At 48.8% G+C, this 24995-nt stretch overlaps 1 protein-coding gene across 6 annotated transcripts in view; it reads left to right on the top strand.

Annotated features, from left to right (window-relative positions):
- The first annotated feature begins 3520 nt into the window (after positions 1–3520).
- Positions 3521–24995, top strand: part of Ampd3 (adenosine monophosphate deaminase 3) — a 47993-nt gene continuing 26518 nt past the window's right edge. Inside the window, exons 1-2 of one of the 6 annotated variants that reach the window (XM_013117556.3) lie at positions 3521–3828; positions 13140–13365. In XM_013117556.3, the coding sequence (XP_012973010.1) occupies positions 13145–13365 (221 nt within the window). In that variant the 5' untranslated portion in view covers positions 3521–3828; positions 13140–13144. The other 5 variants (XM_013117555.3, XM_013117557.3, XM_005075683.3 and 2 more) reach the window with 5 other exon arrangements.

The following is a 24995-nucleotide window of genomic DNA, read 5'->3' as shown; positions in this document are numbered from 1 at the left end:
GCTTCAGCAAGCTCCACCCCCAGTGCATCAGAAGTACTTCCTGGGGGAGGGGTCCATGTCTCTGGCTCCATGTGTCCTCTAAGATGCCGAAAGGGCTCAGTGAATAGAACACTTCATTGGAGGCGAGGACCCAGTGTGGTGGGCTGTTTTCCCCTGGAGACAGAAGCCTGAAGAAAAGATTGTTGTGTGCGCTGCTGGGGCAGCCAGAGGGACAGGTGTCTCGGGGGAGGTGGCTGAAGTGGCTGAGGCTGTCTAGGTAGTACTCATACTGACCTGAGTCAATGGAAGGGAAGGCTTCATGGCTGGTCTTTAAAGTGAGGTGTGCGGAGCAGCCCCCCTGAAACACAGAGGAAAGCAAGAATCAAACCACGTTTTGTTTAGAAACTTCTCATGCCAGTATCTACTAAGTAAATCCACATAGGCACTCCTACTCCATCCCTAGTCTGGTGTCCATCATACATAGGTGGGAAGGGAAGGGAGCTTGGGAACCCCTGGTCCAGGTGCTTTCAAGTATAGAAGGGGGTGGGGACTTCAAACCGCTTCCAGCCCAGGCAGTAGATAGATGGAGTCTGCTGAAGTTGTTCTCATTAAAGGGTGGGTGGGTTGGGAAGACCCCTGCAAAGGCCCAGATAATGATATAAACAGCAGACTCAGAGAAGCAACAGAGTTGATGAGTTCCTAGGAGATGCCCTGCTTTTCCTTCTCCCTCTCCCTCCCCACTGCACAGAATTCAGGCCTTGTGCATACAATACACATTCTCTACCACTGAGCCCCATCCTCAGCCATGGGAAACTTCTTTGGGCTCTCATTAAAAGGTAAAATGTCAGGTGGCTTCTTTGGAGGACACTGCCTCTCTGTTTGCCATGGTTAAAGTGACTGCATTTGTTAAGAGAGCAGACAGTCATAAAGTGCCCTGGCTTACTTAGGGTTTCTGTTGCTGCGAAGAGACGCCATGGCCACAGCAACTCTTATAAAGGGAACTTTTAATTGGGGTGGTTCACTCACAGTTTTAGAGGTTCAGTTCATTCTCATCATGGCGGGTACACATGGTGCTGGAATAGTAGCGGAGACTCCTGCATCTTGCAGGCAACAGGAAATGGTCTGAGCCAGGCATAAGCCAGACAGACCTCAAAGCCCGTCCCCACAGTAACGCATTTCGTTCAACAAGGCCACACTTCCCAAAAGTGCCACTCCCCGTAAATTTATGGGGGCCACTTACATTCAAACTACCACAGGCACATATCAAAGCATACTCAGAAAACATTGTGAAGGAGTCAAAGAAAGGAATTTAGAATGTATAATGTGTTATGCAAGATGGGTATAGGCTTGGGTGTAAGTTGCTAACACATTCCATCTTGTCTTTGCCATGTCTTAGCTAGGGTTTCTATTTCTATTGCTGTGATCAAACACCATGTCCAAAAGCAACATGGAGAAAAAAAAGGGGCCTACAGTTTACAGTCCATCATCCAGGGAAGTCAGGGCAGAGACTCAGGGCAGGAACTTGGGGACAGGAGCTGCTGTAGAGGCCAGAAGGAATGCTGCTTACTAGATTGCCTCTCATGGCTTTCTCAGCTTGCTTTCTTAAGGTACCCAGAAACACCAACCAGCCTGGGGATGGCACTGCCCACTGTGGGTAGGACTGTCCCATGTCAGCCATTAATCAAGAAAATGCCCCACAAACTCATCTACAGGCCAGTCTTATGGAAGCAGTTTTCTCAATAAAATTTTCTTTTTCTAGACATATCTAAGTTTTTGTCAGGTTGACAAAAATTAGCCAGTAAACCATGCTTTTCCTCAATTAACCAAGTTAGTTCTTTGATGATTTCAGACATATATGTAGTGCATTCTGGGTACTCCTCTCAAGCCTGTCATCCTCCCCAGTCCTATTTCCTGCAGTCCTTTTCCCAGATTCATCACTTAGTTTTGTTTTATGTTGGGGCCAAATATGATATTTTGGATATAGGCCTCAGTTCAATTCCAAGAGCTCGAATCTCCTATTGTCTTTCAGATGTCGGCTGGTGGTTACCTCCGGATGGCCTGGTCACAGTGGATGGCCCTATGCCCATCATAAGGGCTAGTGGGATGTGCCTGAAGACTGGAGAGACCTGCTATGAAAGTCTGAGGGTTTGGGTATGTGCTGTGAGTTCTAGGACCATCTCTAGGGTTAAAGGAAGTGTTTCCTAGTCAGCCCTATATACATGATAATGGATGTTTTCTGCTAGTTTACCCCCCCCCCACCCCCGCTTTTGGAAAGCTATTTAAGAGGATGCTTGAATAAACAGTCATCTCCAGTATGGACTGAGAGCCCTCCTGAGATGACAAGATGTCTCTGTCTCATCTTTAACACCGATAGGTAGCTAGGATTTCCCTGATCCACACTCCCCCACTCAGGATTGGACCTGGGCTGTTTGACTGGTTCTGAACACAGTCCTAAAGACATCAGTACAGAATAGATTGCCCTTGCAGTGTATGGATGATACAGGCTGGACCCCGGCAGTTTTCTATGCCATTTAGTTTACGAGGCCCGTTGGACTGGGGTTATCCACTGGAGTATGGGGGACACTAGTAGGCATGCAGCTGAAGGGAATGACTCTTTCATTCCATGAATCTATGAGTGGGGAATACTTCAGTCCTGAGAGTTAAGGACCTCCAAGCCTCTGTTTCTTCCATGTCTTGCTGTTGATGGACCCACTCTTGGGCTAATGCAGGGCAGCCCACAACTGTTGAGCAATTCTGATTGCAGAAGATCCAGGTTCTGTACCCAACATCCCATAACTTCAGTTCCAGGGTATTCAATGCCCTCTTCTGACCTCCTTAAGCACCAGGCACACAGATGGTGCACAAACATACATGGGACAATAGTCATTAGAAACAAGTATCCCTATTAATTGAACTCAGAATAATATCTTCTAGTCTCATTAACTATTAAACTTAGCCTTAGTAAACTATTATTAGGGTTTAGTAAATTAGTTTAATCATAGTGCTCTCACCAAGCAGATTGTGGAAAACTTTAAAGTGAAAAGAAAAAGATACAACATATTATTTATTAAAAAGAAAATAATTTCTGGCCTTGATGGCACATGCCTTTAAACCTAGCACTATGGAGACAGAGGAAGGTCTACATAGCAAATTCTAGGCCAGCCAGCCAGGGCTGCATAATGAGACGCTGTCTTTTTGTTTTTTAGTTATTGGTTTATCTTTATCACATCTTTTAACACTTGTTAGTGTGCTTTGTAATGTATATTAGCAGTCATGTGTGTGTCATTTATAAATAACAGATTGTAAGCATCAGGCTATGAAGTAGAAAGAATAAAAATTGGTGCTTGCATGAGCCAGCTGTGAAATGGGTGAAAACACAGAGTGGCAGAAACTTAGAGAAAGAAACACAAGTCAAGGATGGGTCCTCAGTGTGGTTTAAAGACTGGTGCTTGGTGATGCCAAGGCTAGAAACACAGGCAGGCCATTAGGAGTTGGACCGGGAATCTCTGATTGAGATGCTATTATATCAGCACCTGCAGCTCTGGAGCATTTGGGCCTAAGATGGGATTCAACAGCTATCAGCAGGCTGTTAAAACCATGGGGGGATAAGCCTGGATTCCCTGAGTGAGCTGAGGGAATGATCCAGGCAGCTGGCATCCTGAGACTCCACAAAGCAGGAGCAGCATAATGGAAAAGCAGGCCATGGAAGCTGAGAAACCGGTCACGCAAGCCTGTGGAAACTGTGCCTCACACAGCGTGGTTGTGCGGGCGGCAGGCAACCGGTGCTAACTTTGGGAGCAGTGTTCCAGGAAGGAAGGCGTGGTCAGCAGGCTCCAGTGCTGGGAAGAGGTGAGAAAGGAAGGGTACACAAAAAGCTCCCGCTGGCCTTGACAACTCGGAGGTCATTTCGGACTTTGAGGGGCGGGCATAGAAACCAGACCGCAGAAGGCTGGAGAGCAAGGGAGTGTGTGTGTGTGTGTGTGTGTGTGTGTGTGTGTGTGTGTGTGTGTGTGTACAAACACGTACGCCTGTGTGTTGGGAGGGGCAGGAAGGTGATTCAAGGGACCCGGCAGACACCTGGAGAAAACCAATGCTTGATGATCGGTTTAGCTACCGAGAGTAAGTGTGCTGGTGGGGCTCGAGCCTATAGAATCTCGTTTTTTGGGAAAGTCCTGGTAGGGAGGAGAGGAGGTCGGCAAACACCTTGGGGCGCGGCGTTGCAGCTGGGTTGGTGGTAGCGAGGCACAGAACGAGTATCCCTGTTGGTATCTGACCCCGGATAGTGTCGCGGCCCCAAGGAGCCCGGGTGGAGCCGGGCTCGCTTCCGGCCGAAGACGGGGCGGCCACCGCTCCCGGGTGCTCAGGTTTCCTCCTGGCAGCGCGGCCCAGCGCCTCCGGTAGCCGCGGGTCCTCCAGGTAGTGTGCGATCCTTTGCGCAGGCCGCTCGCACGCTCCTCCCGACCGGCCACCCGGGCCCTGCCGCGCAGCGCTCAGCTCGGTCCCTGCCAGTCACCGGCTCCTGCCAGGTAGGCACCGGCTGCGAGCGCGGCCTGGTCGGGTTCAGCTCGGCGCGCCCGGCCCCGCAGACATCAGTGCACTGCAGCCGCTACCCTGTGCGCCCTGCCTGGCAAGGCACCTGCGCTTCAGCCAGGCAGCCAACCCCCATGGCCCTGCCCTCCGAACCGGGTGAGTGCGCACGATGCTGCGCCGCCGACCTTGGGCTGGCGTTCTGCGTCCAGTCCCCTGAGAACGAAGAGACCCGAACCTCTGCAGTTCCCACCCCAGACCTTGTCCCCTGTCCTGTGCTGCCTTTTCCTACCCGGCAGTGGCCTGGGCTCCACAGGCCTCCGGTGAGCCTGAAGCATCCAGGGTTACTGGCTAAGATCAGATTCGCAAGATTTAGGAAAATTTAAGGACTCGGGACATTCTGGCTCTTGAGCTCCTGGATAAGTTTCTAGGTGCTGGAGACCAATGAGATGTGTTTGGCTGGGGTGGACTTCTAGTAGGAGGCAGAGGTGTGGACGGGATGGGAGGGTGATGAGTTGTTTGAGGTCCTCTTCCTTACCTCCTCTGTTACTGGGCAAGGGAAGAGAACAGCCTTGTGCTCTAGTGGGTTGGGTTCCACATTGAAGTTCCTGTTGCTGCTTTGCGAGCATATTTGCTAATGGCTGGTCTAGGCTGACAGAGGCCTGTGATGTAAGAGAGAGAGGCCCTGGACAGGAGACTCCTCCTAACTAGATTGTCCCCAAACTGTATGCAGCCAAAAGCTTCTTGATGAGAAGTGCGTCAAGTTACTGAGTAAAAGCTGGTAGCACCAAGTCCAGCATGGTCCTGAGCAGTCGTGGTCTAGGCTGCAGCGCTGAGAAGACATGCCTCCCTGGATTCAAAGAGTCAAGGAGGAGTTGCTGCGGAGCCTCTGAGCCAGGCAGGAGCCTCTGTCGGCTCTGTTCCATCATCAGCTTCACCTCTGGGGAGCAACAAGGAGGGACTTGGCTTGCTCTAAAGAGGGTGTCCTCTCTAGGTGGGTTGGTGGGAAGACTCTTTCAAGCCTTAGTCCAGCCTCAGACCTGAAGTCTTGGATACAGGTTAATAGGCTTTCGCCTACATCAAGAAGTTCCTTGAGATAAAATGTCTGCTTTTCTTGCTCTCACTCTTGCTGGTCACTCTTCAGATGACTTCTAAATCAATCACAGATCTTGACAGTATCTTGGGCAAGTTAAATGTAGGCTTAGAATTAAGTAGAAATATACTCTTCTCTCCTAAAGCAGTGCATTGGCCTGGTTCTGCTACCAAGTATTCTAATCTATTTCCTCCATAGGCTGACTTCAGTTCTAGGACAAGAGACAATGGCTCTGTCTTTTAATACACGGTATGAGGGATGGATGAGGGTACGGGCTGATGGGTCCAGGATGTTCACAGTCACCAAGAGGTAGCAATGATAGAGGGGATAACTCCCCCACCCTTCAGGTCTGGCTTCACATTTAGGAATGGCTTCTGTCTTCTCATACCCGGGTAGGAACTTGGGAGAGTACCAGCTCCACCATGGTGTTTGATAAATGTCAAATAAAAGGAGTTGGTGTCTGTGTGAAACTTCACATTAATTTTCCTGCTGGACTCTCTGTCGGATATCATGATGATGAAGATAATGATGCTGACAGATAATACCTACAAAATACATATGCTGAGCTAAGGATGAGTCTAAACACTTCTCATGTGCTGACCAATTAATCAGGGCATCTCAAGGCATTGTTATTTTTTATAGGAAATAAAAAAGCCACAGAAAGTTTCATCATCTGCCCAAGGCCATATAAACAAGTGGTGGGACAGGATTTAATGCCAGGTAGTCTGGCTTGAGTCCATATTCTTAACCATACACACAACTGACTTGAGATCACCATAGGGGGAGTCTACCTCAGCTTAGACCATTCACTCATTCGTTGTCTTATGTATACCTCTATTTAACGTGTGTGTGTGTGTGTGTGTTGGTGCTGAGTGCGTTGGTACTGGGTTATAATCGCAAATGAGACAGGTGATGTGTGTGGAGGTGATATTTTGCAGCTGCCCAACTCTTGCCATACACATCACAGAAATAAAAAGCCTGTGCCTTGCTTTTAGAGAGCAGAGTGGTGTGTTTCATGATGACTCATAATTTGATTCCAATCTTTGCTTCCATGTAGGAACAATTAAGTGATAAAAGTGAACACACCCTGGTCTCTGGAGTAGGAGACTCAGGCCTTGGGTCTTGTTATCTTAGGTCATCCTGATACCCACTCAGGAGGGATCAGGAGGGAAGTGAGGAAGCTGGGAAGATGGCTCAGTGGGTAAAGCGCTTGCTGCTTGAGCATGAGGACCCGAGTTCAGATCCCCAGAACCCACATAAAAGTAGGAGATCAAGGCCAGGCTGGTCCGACAGCCTCCAAAACAATACAGAGAAACCCTGTCTCGTAAAAAACAAACAAACAAACAAACAAACAAAAAAGTAGGGTGCATCAGTGCTCATCTGTAACCCCAGTACTAGGACAAGACAGATTGATCCTAGGGCTTTCTGGCCAGGCTAACTGAACAGTGACCAGCTCAGTAAAGATAAGGAAACTGACATCAACCTATGACTTCCACATGTCCAGGTGAGTGCACCTGCATACGCGCACGCGCGCGCACACACACACACACACACACACACACACACACACACACACACGGAACTGAAACTTTGAGTAAGGAACGACATTTAGTCCATTGAGGCAAACATCTGATGGGCCACGAGAAACAATGGTGTGCAGTCTCAAGGTAAACCATCAGGTCTTGAGCATCACAGGTCCTCCTGAGATGGCTGCCCTTGGTCATTTAGTCATAAAGGCCCTCGGCCATTGTTCTTCTCCTGTCGTCAAAGCAGATCTGCTTCACTCCTCTGTCTAGACCTGGTGGAGTTGACCTCACAGTTAGCTTGTCTTGGGGTGGCAGCTTTCTCTAGACTGGAAACTGAAGACCAAGTGGAAGGTGTTTTCTAACTCTGATGCCACGAGATTTTAATATGTGTTCCTTTCCGTGATGGGATGGCCAGTGAAGTGTGCTCAATAGCTCTCTTTATTGTGGGACTTCTCACTGATGTATCTGCCAGTAGAAATTGTGGGGACTGGGCTGCACTTAGGAGACAGAGGCATGTGGATATCTGAATTTGAGGCCAGCTTGGTCTATGTAGTGAGTTCCAGGACAGCCAGGACTACATAGTGACACCCTGTTTTGAAAATAAAACAAAACAAAAAAACCAGAAATTGTGTGGGGATCCCTATAAAAGAAAACAGTATTTTCAGGTCTTCTTCCCTTCTGGATTCTACAGACTATACTTTATTTAGACCAAAACTGTCTAAAATCCCATTAAAGGTAGAGAATAAAATTGCCTGAGTGTGTTGGACTTAAGAGACATGGTCCAGGATGCTCTGATAACTTTCCCCACATATCATTGTCTTCCCAAGATGCCAGCAGTAAGAATCATTTGTCCCATTTGTCTTTTGACACTCTGTGTGTGTGTGTGTGTGTGTGTGTGTGTGTGTGTGTGTGTGTGTGTGTGTGTGTGTGCAAAGACCAGAGAGGGTGTCAGAGCTAGAGTTATAAGTAGCTGCTGGGATTGAACTCAAGTCCTCTGTAAGAGCAAGAAGCCCTCTTAACCACTGAGCCATCTCTTCAGTCCCTTGATAATTGTAAGAACCTGGCTTCCCCTTTCCCTATGCTATAAGCACATTAAATTATTTAAAGAATAAACATCCCCCCACTTCCAGGTTGTGGCCTGCTGACTATACTGTTTATGAAACAGTTGTATGGACAGGTGGATTGTGATCTCTGGGTTGCTAAAGTCCAGCACCAGGTCATGTGTCAGCACTGCAATCCTGCTCTGGGCTCACAGGCCTTACAGTGTGAGCACAGCAAGGCACGGCCTCTTGATTGGACATGAGGTGGTGACTCAGGTCCAGAACAGGGCCACAGCTAGCCTCCTGGTAAACAACTGACCTGTTCTTTCTGGGCTCCTTTCCCTAGGATTTCAACAGCGTCATAGAAATAGCCATCTCACTCAGGGGAATTTCCTAGACTCACAGTTTGTTGAAGTCACGGGAAGGCTGTGTGTATCGCCACAGTCTCCCCATTTTCCTAAAGCTCTGAGGAAAGGGTATACACAGGGCTTGTGTAAACCCTTTGTGTGTCTCTGTTGTCCTCTGTGGGTCACTTAAGAAAGGACAGTTATAGAATCCAGCCTGCACTTTGGGATACTACTGTGAGTAGTGGGGAGAGGAGGAGGGCTGGAGTGAACTTGGTCAGGTCAGGTTTGGGGTGCATCTGTCCTATCTGTGAGAGTGGTGTATGTACATGCATGTGTAGGAGAGAGGCAGAGAGACAGAGAGTGATCATGTTGAAGGGAGTCTGGCAGCACTTGTCAGGCTGTCCAATCACCTGGATGTATGGCTTCTTTTGTTAGGGTAGGCTTTTTGTCTCAGCTGCCTGCCCTTCTGCTGTCTGCTTCTGTGTGGAGGCTGCCCCTTATTCTGGGCTCTATTCTTTCCTGGCTAAGGAGGAAGCAGTTCATAGGCCTTTCCTCTTTCTTGAGGGGGAGGGGAAGAAGGAGGTGGTGTTGGGCTCTGGGTCCTCTGTCGACTCGTGGGGTGCTTGATGGGGCTTCTGAGAGCAGGCAGAGCAGTTCCAGCTATAGATGAATCCCCTCGATGACTTGAGCCCTATTGTCCCATCAGGCCTAAAATGGGGTTCATACAGGAAGCAGCCAAGGTGATGGTATCACCAGTCTCTGCTCAGCTTTCATTGGAGCCTGGGCGTTGGAGGGAGGGTAGCTTATCCTGTGTGGCTGCCCCGGGCAGCAGAACGGGCTGCTTTCATTTCTTCTGGTGAAGGCTGGGAGCAGAGCCAGGACATGGTGTTCAGGATCCTACATCCATTTTGCCTTGGATAACCGGCATTACCTGAGGCCTTTAGAGCTTTTGGAAAATTTCCATTTGCATTTCGTATTCGCAGGAGAATTTCCAGGCCAGACTTTTCCTGCTCACAGATATGCAAAGCAGAGACCTCCCACCCCAGTCACAGCAGGGAGGACTCAGCTAGCTGCTCCCGCCCTGACTCAGCTCCAGGCAGCACAGGCAGCACAGGCAGCACATCGCCTGGGTGGCATCCTCAGAATCAGTTATGGAGACACCAGGCTCAGGTCTGTGACATGGGTTTCTGCATTGAGGTTCTGGCAAGAGGAGGGAACAAGTTTGTTAGTGTATGAGAGGATTTTGGTGGCATTGAGCCACCTTTTCTGGTGGGGTCTTAGTGCTATGCAAAATTGCTGTTTGTTGAAACTGGTGGCGTTTTAGCGCTTCCTAACTCCTAGACAATTGTTCACGCTCATTAGAGGGTGCTGTGTGTAGCATTAAGATAAGCTGTATCGTTAGCCAACTGATACTGGTGAATTCACAGCTAAGCCTCACATGCCTGCTGGCTTCAGTTGGCAAATGATTGAGAGCCAGGCATGATGGGGCCGCTGGAGCTGAACTCTACTCGGCATCTGCAGAGTGGGCTTTCCTTAGCAAGGCTGGTCTGGCAGGTGCTAGTAGTTTGGGAGGGGCAGGATGGCAGGGTGTCCGTCTAGGATGCCCAGAAGGCAGCAGATGTGCAGCAGGGTTCGAGGCCCACTGAGGTCCATTTGCACACAGGTCCATTTACAAGACTGGGACCACATGAAAGCCTGGAACCCCCCATGTGTGTGACACTCATCATAATCCTTTAGCTGGTTCATGGCAGTTCTAAAAGGAAAATGATCTCAGTGGGAGGGTTCAGGAGAGAAGAGAACATGTGTATGTGTGCGTGTTTGTGTGTGTGTGTGTGGGAGAAATGACTAAAATATATCACATACGTGTATGAAAATGACATGCTGAAACCTGGTATTTCACGCAGTGAATTTACACTAATAAAATATTAAGGGAGAGAAAAAAAGGGTCCTATGGGAAGCACTATTCCATGATCCCGAAGTCTTGTGTGCCTGGTGGCCCCTGAGAATTCAGTGTCTCCTCCATCATTGCTCCAGGCTCCACCTAACCAGCATGCATCTTCTCTTGGGGCCCAGTTTGAGGGAGACTGACTCAAGCTAGGGAAGAAGGGGGAGGACCAAGAGTAAGGAAGATGTAGATGAAGAGTATGTTTGGTTGACTTGAATAAGTTAACAGTGTTCAGGGACGGAGATGGTGGGCCTTGGGTATAAGGGCTGTCCCAAATGCCCCTTCCTGAGGGGGTTCAGAGTGGAGTGTCTGGCTTAGGTTATGTGCATCTATTGGGCAGGGGGGGTGGTGGTGGTGGTGGTGGTTGTACACAGGATAGGAGCTAGGCAGAGAGTAGCTTTCTGAGTGGGTCAGCCAGGAGAGGGCCCAACTGTCAAACACTGGAGGAAGAAGTTTGACTTATTTTCCTCTTAGGGAGTCTTAAGACCACCATTTTTTCCCTATTATCTTAGTATCTTAAAAATAAAAATAAAAATTAGCTAGGTGTAGTGGTGCACACTTTTAAACCAGCACTCAGGAAGCAAAGGCAGAGGCAGGAAAATCTCTGTGAGCTGAAGATCAGACTAGTCTACAACAGCAAGCTCCAGGTCAGTCAATGCTACACAGTGAGCTCAAAAACAAAATGAAAATAGGAAATTAAGTTATAGTAGCATTAATTGTTAAAATAAGATAGCCCAGCTGGGTATAGCAGCTTATACATTATAATTCCAGAACTCAGGAAGCTGAGGCAGGAGGACTGCTACAAATTTAAGGTCAGCTTGGACTAGAACGAATATGAGGTTAGTCTGGGCTATATAGCAAGATTCTATCTTAAACTAAACAAAAACAAAGCAACCCAAACCAAAACAGCTATCCCCTGCCATCTGATGGTTTTGAGGGTGTAACACTCCCATGGCCCTGATCATAAGGGAATTCATTTTTATATCATTGCAGTCAAAGCACAGCACAATTTCATACATTAATTCTTTATTTACAATTATTTCACAGGGTTTTGAAAATGTGGCTGCTCCTGTTTCCTTAGTCCAGGCTATCTTCTTGGTGATTTCAGGAAGATTCACTTGATGCAACAGTGTTGCATCTGCTGCCCTTTGTCTGGGTCTCTCTGTGTCTACTTCTGAGATGTGACCTGAGGTTTAGGATACTGCACTTGGCCGATGAACTAGGAATTGGGGCACAGGCTCCCACTTTGCTCCTGCCCCAGCACCTGCCCTGTCACCTGCATCTTGAGCCTCTGCTCTGCTGGCCCCAGCCTCCCACACAGTCCTCTCTGCTTCTCTGTCTCCTCGAAGGGGACAGGCTTCTGCTTGTTCTTCGCTGATGTGCTGTCCCTGGCTGCTCTTTGGACCCTCAAGGTTGGATGCTGAGGTGGCCCTTCCTCCCCCTTCCCTTCTCATCTTCCTTAGACTGAGGGCCCAGGAAAGGCACATGTCTGGAGTGTGGGGGAGGGAGGATTTGGTTTCAGAATCAAGACCACAGACATGGCTCTGTTTTCTTCCTTCCTGTGTGTGTGTCATGAGTTAGCCACACATGCTACAGAGAAGAGCAGTGCCTCCAACACAGGAAACCTCTCCACTACCTAGAATTCCACCACTTACAATAAGAGGACCCAAGAGACCACTTACAGCATCCCTTAATCTCACAGATAAGAAAAATTTGAGGCCTGAGTGTGACTGACCCAAAATGGCCTAATGGGCCCTGCCCCTGTAATCGCTTCCTGTCCTTGACTGAGAGCAGCAATACCTATCCCATCCTCATCTAGCCTAGCCAACGAAAACACTGTCTCTTGAAATAGCCTTAAAGAAACTGGTAATAGGTGGTGATGGGGGACCCCTCCCCATACCTCACAAAGCTCCTGGGGAAGGCATCAGGACTGTTGACAAGGTGTATTTACCCAGTGCACAGGACAGAAAGGAAGAAGGAAGAGAGGGGGAGGGGGGAGGGGAAAAGACATGTGAAGGAAGGAGGATGGGGAAAGGTTCTATTAGGAAGTTAATTTTCAGCCGAGCAAAGAATGTTACTTTTCAAAGCCTTTGAAGTATTTGCCATTAGATAGTTCCTGTATAGTTGCTGTCAGATTGTGTTCTATTTGATAGTTCTGGAAGGTTGGGGGAACTTGGGATCCGAGTCCTTCTTTGCAGCACAAGGCCCCATTGCTTGCATGAAGAGTATTCCTGGATATCCCTGGGCTCTGCTGAAGCTCACAGTTAACCCTGAGCTTGGGCCTTTCCTCTTGGAGGAAACTGGGGTGGTGCAGTGCTGCCCGCCCCCTCCCCCAGGCAGTCTTGAGAAGGGCTGTTCTGCGCCCTCTTCTGACCCTCTCAGTTTTGATAGTGAAGAGGGTGGGGCTGCCATTCCCACAGGTTGGAGAAATGGAGGAGCTTAGATGATGAGTCCGTTCTTTGGTTTCTGACATTTGCTGCTTGTGAAATGTGAGCCGCCCTGTGCTCTCCACACCCACTCACTTATGAAGCTGAGTTTGAAATCTGGCCTGCTGGGCTTGCTCTGGGTTCCCATCCCACAGCTGACTCAAGGACCAGGCCTGGGGTCAGGGGCCTTCTGTTCTTTGGGGACTCAGGACATCCACAAAGCCAGGAAGGCTCATGTTTGTTCTTTCTTTGTCAGCCGAGATGCCTCGCCAATTCCCCAAGTTGAACATGTCCGATCTGGACGAGCAAGTCCGGCTGTTGGCGGAGAAGGTGTTCGCTAAGGTGCTCAGAGAAGAGGACAGCAAAGATGTTATGTCCCTGTTCACTGTCCCCGAGGACTGTCCCATCGGACAGAAGGAAGCCAAGGAGAGAGAGCTCCAGAAGGAACTGGCAGAGCAGAAGTCTGTGGAGACGGCAAAAAGGTTTGTTCCCGTGACCCAACTTTCAAGTGTGTAGAGTTGTGTGACCTGAGTTGGGACACCTGAGAGAGAGGACACATCCCTGGGTCTCTGATGCTTTTTTAATCAAGGCCGCTAATTCACTAGGTATTTTGTGAAGGATGCCTTGCTGTCTGCCCAGTTGAAAAGATCAAAGGTCATGCTGTTTGTGTGTGTATTCATGCAAATACACGTGTGGGGGTATGCATGCATGTGTGTGCACCTACATGTGGAGGCCAGAGGTCAACCTCGGGTGTTGTTCCTCAGAAACAGTCCACCTTGATTTGCATTGAAATGTTTTCTTTTCATTTAAAATGATGCGAAGGCATGTGTGTCTATGTGTGGGTATGTACATGTTTGAGTGTGGATGCCTGAGGAACCTGTCTGATACTCCGGAACTATAGGTAGCTGTGAGCCACCTAAAGTGGACTTCGGTCCTTTGGAAGAGCAGTATGCACTTTTAACTGCTGAGCTATCTCTTCAGTCCTAATACCTATTCCTGTGCGTGTGTGTGTGTGTGTGTGTGTGTGTGTGCGCTAGAGTATGAACATAGGTCCTTAAAAAGGCCAGAAGAGGGTATTGGCTCCCTTGGATCTTGAGTTACAGGTAGTTGTGAACTGCTTGAGTCAAGCCCTCAGAATGAGCAGTTTAAGATTTTAATTGCTGGAACATCCAACTCATTTTTTGGGTCTCTGACTGAGATCTGGGGCTCTCTGATTAAGCTAGACAGGTTGAACAGTGAGCTCCAAGAACCTGCCTGTCTCTGCCTCCTGTGTACTGGGATTATAAGCGTGTAACACCAGGCCCAACTGATTACATGGGTCCTGGGGACAGATCTTAGGACTCCATGACTGTGCTGTGGGCACTTTACCAAGTGAGCCATCTCCCAGGCTCCCCTGCTGCTGTTGTGGTAACAGATCACAGATGGAAACACACATCATTTTCACATAGCATTTCTCTCTTCGGGAATTTGAGGGTTTAGGTGAAATACCAGTTTTACTTGTTTTCATTTCTGTTAACATGCTTCACTGTTTGCCAAGCATGTACTGGAACTGTAGGTATCACAATGTGTACCATAGATAAAGTTTCTTCTCTGTGGATCTTACATTGGGTGGGGACGAGAATTAAGTAACTGTATAAATTAATAAAGGAATGACAAGTTATGATAAGAACTTGACTAGTTTCTGGTTAGACAACCAGAAAACAGGAACCACCCAAATACTAGAAATTGGGTTATAATGTAAGGAATTGGTTATATGACCCTGGAGATCTGAGAATACAAATAGAGGCGAGATTTGCCAGAGGCTATGTTCAGTAGAGGGTAGTCACCATCTCTAGGCGAGATGGAAATAGAGAAGATTCGTGGCTGCATCTGGGGTTGGGTCACCTGGGAAAGTTGGACTAGGCAGCAGCTGAGAACTGCCTTCAGGGCCAAGGATTCTTTCTTTTTTTAGCATGTATTAAATATTTTTATTTTTTATTAATTTATTTTTTACATTCCAACCCCAGTTCCCCCTCCCTCCTTCCCTCCCACCCCCTCCACTACCCCCTCCGAGCATCTGCTCCACCAAGAGGGTAAGGCCTCTCCTAGGAAGCCTACTAAGTCTGTTCCATCATCTCCTTGAGGCAGGACCAAGGCACCTCCCCACCCCCACACCCCTGTGTCTAGTCTGGGCAAGGTGTCTCTCCATATAGAATGGGCTCCACTAAGTCAGTTTGTGCATTAGAGTTAGATCTTGGACCCATTGCCAGAAGGCCAGGATTCTATCCCTTGCTTTACCCTTCCTAGACCTCTGTGTTCTCACAGTCTCTGCCATTGGCCAAATCTAGTTCAGAAGCCGGATGACACCTGGGAAAGGAAGGAGGGGGCATAGGTTAGATTGGAGGCAAATGGGCCTAAGAGCGGCACAAGTGAATAAGGAAGTGTGTGCATGGGGGGGGGGCTAGGAGTTGGGGGACGAATGAGAACAATGTGTAAAGGTCGTTGAGGGTGGCTTTAGTCCATACTAGCTATGGTTTGGCATGCGGCAGCCTGACAGGTAGACAAGCTAAGTAGAGCCATTGGCCCTCACACCTTCAAGGAAGCCCATTCAACCAGCAGGAGCAGTGCTCTGCTCCGTGGCTGGAGATGAGCTGGGACCCATCAGGCTAGCTTTGTGTTCCTAATAAACAGTGCAGGTCCCAGGTAAGAGCAATGGGGAAGTTCTCATTTTCTTATTTTACCGGGCAAGGAGAATTATAAAGGAATAAGGCTTCCAGGGGTCTCTAGTGGGGCTGTTAGCCAGGTCCCTGCTGGTCCTGAACCCTGCAGACTTCAGCAGCTAACAATGCCTTGGACCTTAGAATTCTCATTGAACATTCCTCTAGGATAGACCTCTTACGAAGTCCTCACTTTATTTTTTAATTATTTCTTTTTTTGAGGCAGGGTCTCATGCAGCCCAGGATGGCTGTGAACCTTTGACTCTTCTGCCTCCACTTCCTACACTCTGATGATACAGACGTGAGCCACCATGCCCGGTTTATAAGGTGCTGGGGAAGGAACCCAGGGTTTATGCATGCGGGGCAAGCCTTCTGCCAGCTGCAGCTGAGCCATTCCCCTAATGCAGAGGCCTTCCCTTTGAAAACAAGCCCCGCTTCTTTTTTCTTGGCAGGGTAGGATTTTGGCATTTCCTTGGAAGGATGAAGTTGATATTTGTCTGAAGAGGCAGGGGCAGAGCTTGGCCATCTGGAAGATCAGTCTCTGCTTCCCTCAGATGTGTCTTTGAGCCCTTGAAGGAAGGGGGTCATCGCTAGCCACTGAGTGCCATCCTTGTGTCAGGAGGTAGCTGGCTCCAGACCTACTGCCATGTCCATCTTTGCAAAGTAGGAGTCAGACTGTGGTGTCCCTTGTCTACACTGCCCTTGCATCACAAGGGCTCGCCTCAGGGGCTGAATGCTCGGCAGGGCCTTCAGTGTGCTGTCAATAGGGCATTCTGGGCCTTCATAATGAAAGCAGGAGTCCCTGGCATTTGGTATTACCAAGAATAATACGTGTCTAAGGCAAGTTTCCATCGACATCTTCAGAGGGAGCCTGTACTTTCCCATCAGAGCCCAAGAGCAAAATGGAAGCTTTGTTACTCTTGATTCAAATGGCACTCTGTGGTCTCCAGAGAGCCTGCTGCAAACTGCAGAAATGTATTCCGTCTTTTCCTGCTAGGTGGAAGTTTCCTGGTTTGTATCCATCTGATTCCCTGACTTGGGAACTGTGTCTGCCTCTCATTTCCCAGGGTCCAGTCTAGACCTCAGCTAGATTGGAGACCAGTGGGTGTCAGCAAAGAAGAAAGGGTCCTGCCTCCCAGTTGCCACCATGCATATGACAGCTGGGTTCTGCTACTCACTAGCATGACTCAGGGCAAAACAAAAAAATCTTTCTGGTTCTTCCCCATCTAAAAATGGAGGGTGATAATGGCCAGTCTTTATGGGGCATTTTGAAGAATGATGGAATTAACATATGTGAAAGGCTTAGGACATCATGTCTGGGTCATAGTTCACCATGTAAATATTGCCTCCTGGCTTCCTGCTTCTGAGATGGTTGGCAATAGCGCCCACTGCTGTTGGATGCTGGTGGTGTGACAAATCCTAGGCCTCCCAGTTTTGTAGTCCTTCTTTCTCTTCATATTAAGCCTGGAGTGGGTGCTCTTGGTGTCCCGAGTTGGCTCACCAGGCAAGTACAGCTCTTGGGAGTTGAATTGACTTGCACAAGGACACAGTAAGTGACAGAGCATGTCCTGTGACCCCACACTTTAACCAGGACACTGTCCTGCCCTCTGGAGAGACACCTGATGCTGCCTCCTGGAATGTCACTGCTGCTTCTGAGTGACATGTAGAGGAAAGCCTTCCATAGCCTCATTTCTGAAAGACACCTGGATCCTTGACTATTTGTCAGATGTCCCAGGGACCCCCGGGGCTGAGTTTACTCACCTCTTGGCTCATTGGAGGTGCCTTTATGCAGCCATTCAGATGCCAACATCTCCAGGGAGGATACCTTCCCAGCTCCTCGTCCATCCGTGTGTCCTCCCAATATTCTGGGATAAGTGGTGACAAGGAGCTTTGGGGCACAGGCCTGCCAACAGCAGCAGGTATCCAGACCCCCAGTCTATGATCTGTATTTCCAACTGTGACACAAAATGGATCTTCTAGTTTGGGACACACCCCTCCCCCACACTCCATCTGCCCTGAATGCCTGTGGTGCTCTTTGGACAAAACAAAACACCTACATCTTTTAAAAACTCTAATGTAGAGGCGCAAGCCGGAAGCTGAGCTGTGAGCAAGAAAGATGAGCACCTGTCACTTGGCAGCCTGCCAGGTACAGACTGCCAGCTCTTGGAACAGGGCAGGCTTTAGACACAGCCCTGGTGGAGTTGGGGACCAATTCAAGGCTGCTCAGAAAAGTGCTAATTTGTAGGTCAGGCCCAGGTCTGTAACCAGCAAGACTCCTCCCTGAGGACTACCTCCCTCTGACAATAGTGGGGGTGGGGTGGGATGGTAGGGAGGGGGGGTTGGGGTTCTGCTAGGCAGGTGGGTGGGTGGGTGAGGGTCTAAAGAGGGGAGGGTGGGCTGCCATTGAAAGTCAAGTTTGGAGGCAAGCCCAGACTGGAGGGCTCCGCCAGCGGCTCTTGCATTCCCTTTGAGACTCACATGTGTTTCCCAGCATGTAGAAGGCACAGCTCACAGAGAGCATTAGAAAAATCAGAACTGTTAAACATGCAGGCTTTTTTCTTCAAGGAAAGAAAATGACTGGCACCTGTTCACCGGGAAGGCTGGGGTGAATGTTGTCTAACAACCTGGTGATCTCTTGCTATTCTAAGAGCCAGCCTTCCTGAATCCCCCAAATCCTGAGCTTTGCCTCTCTGTAAATAGAAACCATCTTTATGAAAGAGGCCCCTCGGCAGTGCTCAATTAATAGACCCTGTCTTTAAACCCTTCCTCCCTAGGCCCCACGCCTGAGCACTCTTTGTCCGTCAGTAGAACTCATTCTTATGGGAAAGGTCACAGGTGCATTGCTACAGGGATGTACTTTCCAAGGGAGTTCCTACCCTGAAGCTTTATTGTGATAACTGCCACACAAAGAGACTTCCCCCCAACTTTGCTGTGTTTAAATGTGTAAAAACAGTAAACTACTTGGTCAGACTCTAGAAGCTTTTGACCCAGCATCAGCTAAAAGTGCTGACCCGAGTTTCATTTTTAACCTCACCTGACCCCAACACTAGCAGAGTTCACATCCTACTAATGCATGTACTGGAACTCCGCCAAATTTGAGGACAAGGTGGAACATTTTCTGAGTAACCAGTGTGCATGCTGGAGTGCCTCCATCTCTCCTGTTTGTTTCTTTCTGCCTTTCCCTCTTCTTTTTCTTTTACATACAATACCATGCAATCCATCCACTCACCATGTGTGTGTAATTCATATGTCACCAGTATCATGAATATATATATATGTGTGTGTGTATATATATATATATATATATGAATGAAAGAGAGAGGGGTGTCTTGCTATGAGACCTATACTGGCCTTGGGCCCATGGTCCTCCTGTCTCAGCCTTTTGAGTATGAGATATGTACCACCGTGTCCAGGCTTTGAACTTGGTGATCACTCCCAGAAGAAACCCTTGACCTGCCACCTCTTAGATCCTCCCACTTCTTCTCTTGTCTCATTTTAAGACATGTTCTAATAAGTGTGTCTGTTACGATAAAGCTCTTGCATGGGGGGCCTTGGCAGATTCCATGGCAGGTGAGGCTGACCAAGGCAGAGGGACAAACACACCAGGAAGACAGAGCTTAAGTGAGAAGTTTTATCAGAAGGGGGGGAAGAGACACAGACACAGAGGCAGAGAGAGAAGAGGGAGACAGGAAAAGTCCTGTCTGCCCCTTCAGAGGAACAGAGGGAAAGAAAACAGGCAAGAGGGGAGCAGGAAAGAGGCAGTAAGTGGGCCAGGGTCTTTCTTTTAAAGGGGTCCTTTGCACCTGGTGCAGACTACACAGTCATGAAGCCCTAGACTGACCAGGGCACTGCCTGAGTGCATTCTGTCAGGTGACAGGGGCAGGCCAACATAATGCCTGAATCCTTACAGTGTGTATCTTGCTTTCCAGTTCCATGGTAGGTTTGAACAAGAAGAGTAGGAACATGGATTTTGGTGGCCTGAGCCTGTCTCTTGGTTTGTAACAAGAATAGGATCAAAGGACCTGCCTCGGGAGCATTAAAGGAATGAAATGGACTAGCACCCTTGGCAGCCAAGCACAGTTCTGGGGACAACCCCGCGTTTGTTTGGTAGTCAGCAGTGAGGGAGGAGACAGCCATCAGGAAAAGTAAATGTGAGGACTGGAAGCCTAGAGGTCAGGGACTCAATGCCTCTAAGATCCTGACTGGGTACCATGAGGAGAATTTCAAGTCCCGTTCTGTGTGCTCTGATGGAGAGCTCAGGATTTAGGGATTTCCTTGAAGAATGCCTTGTACAATTACTTTTTAAAGAGTCAGCATATAAAGGGGGCAGACTTAGGGGAAGCATTTGGCTGTTTAGAACAGCTGCCTCCCTGAGAATGTCTTGAGGAAAATCGATAAATGGGTATTTGTTTTGAATTGAGTTTAGTATAGCTGAAGTGCCATGAAGTTACCTTGTTTTATGAAACTTACTAAACCGGAGATTCATAGTTATCTTTGTCTGAAACATCCAATTCATCTGCTTTTACAGCAAAGAATAGGGTGTGATGTTTACTGTGAAAAGGGTCTGGGGAGATGGCATCATTTTTAAGTGCCCGCTGTGCAAGCATGAGGTCCTGAGTGTGACCCTCAGCACCCACACAAAGAAGCTGGTCATGACTGTGTGCACCTACTGTTGCAGCTCTGCGAGGGTAGAGGCAGGAGGATCCCTGGCTCTGCTGGCCAGCCAGTCTAGCTGAATTGGCAGCTCCAGGTTCAGTGAGAGACCCTGGCTCAAAAGCTAAGGTAGAGATCCACTAAGGAGGATAACTGGTGTTGACCTCTGGCCTCCATATGCACACACACAAACATGTGCATACCTTCTTCATACATGTACATGCACATGAGCGTGCATATAAATACAGTAATGAATAAACAAATTGCAGTAAGGACTGTGCTTCAGTCTGACCACTGGGGTCTTTCAGGAAGAAAGACAGACGGACAGGGCTGGGGGAAGTGTGATGAGGCCAGGGGAATAGTGTTGAGGCAAATGAAGACCTTGGTTAGGCTGGGAAAGCAGGACAAAAGAAAAAAAAAAGGTGACCAAGAGAGACCCAAGGCAAATACAGAAGGAGGGCTGTGAGCCTCTATACCTCATGGGCTTCTGGGTGTAGAAAAGTTGCACCCTCCTAGTCAGGCTGCTGGTCACCTGGCCATGTCCACAGAAGGAGCGGCCTTGCCCTTGTTCCCTGCACATTGTCTGTGGATGCCTATTAGGGCAGTTAGCATGCAGCATGCCCACTGCCAGCTGTCTCCATGCCCCCCCATGGGCTGGGATCTCTGGTGTCAGGCACACAGCATGTGCCAGCCCTTCAGCTGCTCCCTCCTTACACCCGGGGTCTCATTTCCACATGGAACAGTTCAGTGACCACAATAAGCCACCAGAGCAACTGAGTCTATGAAGGTGCAGAAACCTGCCCCTCTCTACAGCATGCAGAGCAGGCTATTAACCATTCTTTGCTGGCTGCTGTCTCCAGAATTTAGAGTCTTGCTTTTTATCTGGAAGTGGAGGGACCACTAGAATGAACCAGTATGCTGCAGGGATGAACCCCGAAAGCCTGCCGTTCTGAGAAGCCCCCTCTCTCTCCCTCTGTCCCTGTTGCTCCATCATTCCCACGCCCAGTCTGGATTAGGTGTCTCCTCTGGGATCCCAAAATACCCCATGACACGGCCACATTGCATGTTAAACATCTGTCCAACTTTCCGGGCCCATCTCTGTGATCCTAGTGAGCCCATGGAATCTGGGGTTGTACCCAGGCCCTCAGGGGTTTATAAAGTGGGGTCACGAGTGGTCCCTTGCTTCACTGTGCATTTCTGAGAGCTTGGTGAGAGCCTTGCATTGGCTCTTCTGCTTGGCTAGCTGGCCTTGGACTAATGCACGAGAGCAGAGGCTTCAGAAGGCCCAGAGAAGACCCTCCATGCTAACTTCTGGACTTGGGTTTCGTATGTGCATCAGATATTATAGTAAGGTCTTGAGGGAATGGGCAGAGTGGGAGTGGGGACATGAATGGCAGGAATAGCCAAGGACTGTAACACAGGTGTGGACACCGGATTGGTACTGGGAGATAACATACCAGCTATGTCTTGAGAGCCTGGTCAGCAAGAAGCTCCCTGTGGCCCCATGAGGATGAAGCTACTCCCAAGCCCAGGCCTCAGGCTTGGTATGGAATTGGTACCTTCACAGTGGCACACCCTGCCAGCTCCTTGGCAACCAAGGGTATTTCTGCTAGACGGTTGGAGGTAGGAAGGAGCAGGCCAGCTGTGCCAGAGTGAGCTGGCTAAACCTGGTGCCCTAGAGGCCAGCACAAGGCGTGACAGGTGGGCTGTGACAGACAGTTGACGAAGTGCTTTATATCAGTGGCAACAGGTCACACTTTGTTCAGCTCTATGAGTGCTGGTGTGTCCTGCACTGGCCTGGCCAGGGACAGGTGTTTGGTAGATGTTTAATGAATGACTGATGCTTCACGCAGGAATGTAGGACTGGGTATATAGCCTTTCAAATTTACCTGTCAGAGACCCTATGGTTCTCTAAGTCTGCTGAAGCTTTTGGTACTTCTGTGTGACTTTTTATTATTGTGACACATGGAGGGTTCATACAGCCTTGGGAGAAGAGTGCATGTACGGCATATGTGCACACACCCACATATACGTGTGTGGATACTAGCATACTTGTCTACAGTCTATTGTAGGTAGAACTAATCGATTAATTAGTTAGCCTTTGTGTGTGTGTGTGTGTGTGTGTGTGTGTGTGCATGCATAGGCACATGTGTGTGTGTAGAGGCCAATCTTTATCAGGCATCTTTCTCTGTCTTTTTTTTTTTTTTTTTTTGGATACTGTCTCTTACTGACCATAAAGGTAGACATTCTGTCTAGACTTACCTGCTGGCCTGCAAATCCCCAGGATTCACCCATTTCTGCCTCCCAGGGCTGGGACAGGCATGTATCACCAACTCACAGATTATATGAGGGTTCTGGGATCTGAACTCAGGTCTTCATGACAAGCACTTTACCCTTGGGCCATCTCTCCACACCCCATAGGCAGAATTTTTAAAATGTCTCTCTCTGCCAAGATGTTGCGCTTTGATGTCCAGACTGTGCATATAAGCTGTCACTCTAGTGATTACCCTGCAGAAGAAACATCACCTGACATCATGATGGGGAGGCTGTCAGTGGACTGGATCTAATTACAAAGGCTGTCAAAACAGCATTTGTCTAGGCTTAGCACAGAGGAGGAAGTCAGAGAGACTGGGAGCACCAAACACTCAGGGGTTTCCTGACTGAAGACAGAGGGGTCTCCTCAAGAATCAGCATGTTATCTGTTATCTGTAGGGGCCAAGGTGACCTCTAGTCAAGTCACCAGGGAGCTGGGGATCTCAGTCTTCACAGTCATGTCGAACTGAGCTCTGCCAACAACCTGACTGATCTTAGAAGAGAATTCTTTCCAGAGAGCCCAGTGCAGCCAATGTCTGTTTTGGCCTTTGGATGGCCTGAACTTGGAGCCCTGCCAATCCCAGTTGACCTTCTCACTAACAGAACTGGGGAGTCACAAGTAGGCATTGGTTCAAGTCGTCAGGTCTGTGGCGATGTTACATAGGAACAGACAATAACATTTCTACTTCTAGATGCCAGCTCAGTGATTCCATGCCCCCACCCTGCCCCTCTCCAGGATGGTAGCATTGAGGAGGTGGTCCAGCAATTTTAAACTACCCCTGGACTTGTAAGTGTGAGCTCTCAGCCTGTGAATATTTTTGTATGACAGTCTTTCTCATGTAGCCGAGGCTGTCCTTGAACTTGCTGAATATAACACTATGTCCTTTAATTCTGATCCTTCTAGCTCTACCCCATGATTGATTCAATTATAGGTGTGTGTGTGTGTGTGTGTGTGTGTGTGTGTGTGTGTGTGTGTGATCATTCCTGATTTATGTGGTACTAGGGATCAAACTCAGGGCTTTGATGAATTCTAGGCAAGCACTCTATCAACTGAATCATATCACCACCCATGTGTGACAGTCTGGCTGGAGCCACATTGAATATGGGCAAGAAGGATAATTCTCTGGGTATAGACTGGTGGGTACTAGTTTCCTTAATGGAACAGATGTACTCATTGAGAATACATTCAGAAGCCTAGTAGGTTCTTGGCTTAGGCATCCTTCCAGATTATTTTTTTCAACCTTTCTTACCTGTTGCTCACCTGAGAAGTTACTCATTGCTTCTCCTTGGTTGGGCCAGACCTCAGGCTAGACTGAGGCATAAGGGGATAATGGTGTAGAGCTGAAACAGTGATTGACAGGCATGGATATGACACAGAAACTGGAGTCTCATGGGATGATTTGAGCAGAGTCAAGATGTCCAAAAGATGCCCACAGGAGAACCCTCTGTGCTCAGGGTGTATCTATCTAACACCCAGGATTGGCTGACTGGCCCACACTGGCATCCATCCTCCTTGGTACAGGATGTTGGCTCAGTTCCAGGTGAAGGAAAGCAGGCCAGGGAAACCTGAGGTGAGGTTTCCTGGGGCTCCTGAAGCAGCCTGGTTTGTCAGCCATGGGAGCTCTGGGGCAGTGCCTCCTGAAGGGGCCAGTTCCATCTCTTAGGCTGTAAACAGCCTTGTCTCAAGCGGTGGTAACACAGGTCCGTAGAGAAGGCAAGTGAGAGCCAGAGAGGACCATGGCAAGCAGGTGGGGTGAACTGGGTTCTGGAAGGTTGGACAGGAGGAGAGCTGGGTGGTGCCAGCAGGAAGCTGGCTGTTTCTGGGTGAGCATGGGCCCACTTGAGATGGGCTGCTTGCCCACACCCAGTGCCATCTTAGCTACTCTTCTATGGCCAATGAGCAAGACAGTTTATAGAAGAAAGCGTTTAATTGGGGGTTGCTTATGGTTTCAGAGGATGAGTCCAGCTGCTGCTGCTGGCATTATCCCGGTGCTGAGTCATTTCCTTCCTGAGGATCCCAGAACTTGGAGTGATGCCAACTGAAACATTCTTTGTTTTGTTAACCAAAGAAGTCATCACAAATCAGACTTACAAGTAACCATGAACTTGCAGCATTTTAAACTAGCCCAAGGATTCCTCTTTCAGTGCCAGAACCAGAGAGGTCCAGGGTCCAGGCCTCACACTGGTGCTGGTCAATTCCTCTCCTATAGCAGAGATGCAGCAGATCTGTGTCAGCTCCAGCTTATGCCAGGATGGCAAACACCAGGCTGGAGGAAGGAGAAGCTGGCTAATGGCTGGAGAAAGCAGTGCCTTGCTGTGTGATTTTGTTAAGGGCTCTTCTGTCTCTGGGCCCTAACCAAGGAGGCTGACAAACTGACTACTCCCATCCCTTCTGGTTCCTGTGCCTAGATTTGTAATTAAAATACAATGTTGTACCTTTGTAACACTGT

The sequence above is a fragment of the Mesocricetus auratus genome, unplaced genomic scaffold (assembly GCF_017639785.1).
Source record: "Mesocricetus auratus isolate SY011 unplaced genomic scaffold, BCM_Maur_2.0 Super-Scaffold_4256, whole genome shotgun sequence".
Lineage (NCBI taxonomy): Eukaryota > Metazoa > Chordata > Mammalia > Rodentia > Cricetidae > Mesocricetus > Mesocricetus auratus.
This window is presented reverse-complemented; position numbering and strand designations above follow the sequence as displayed.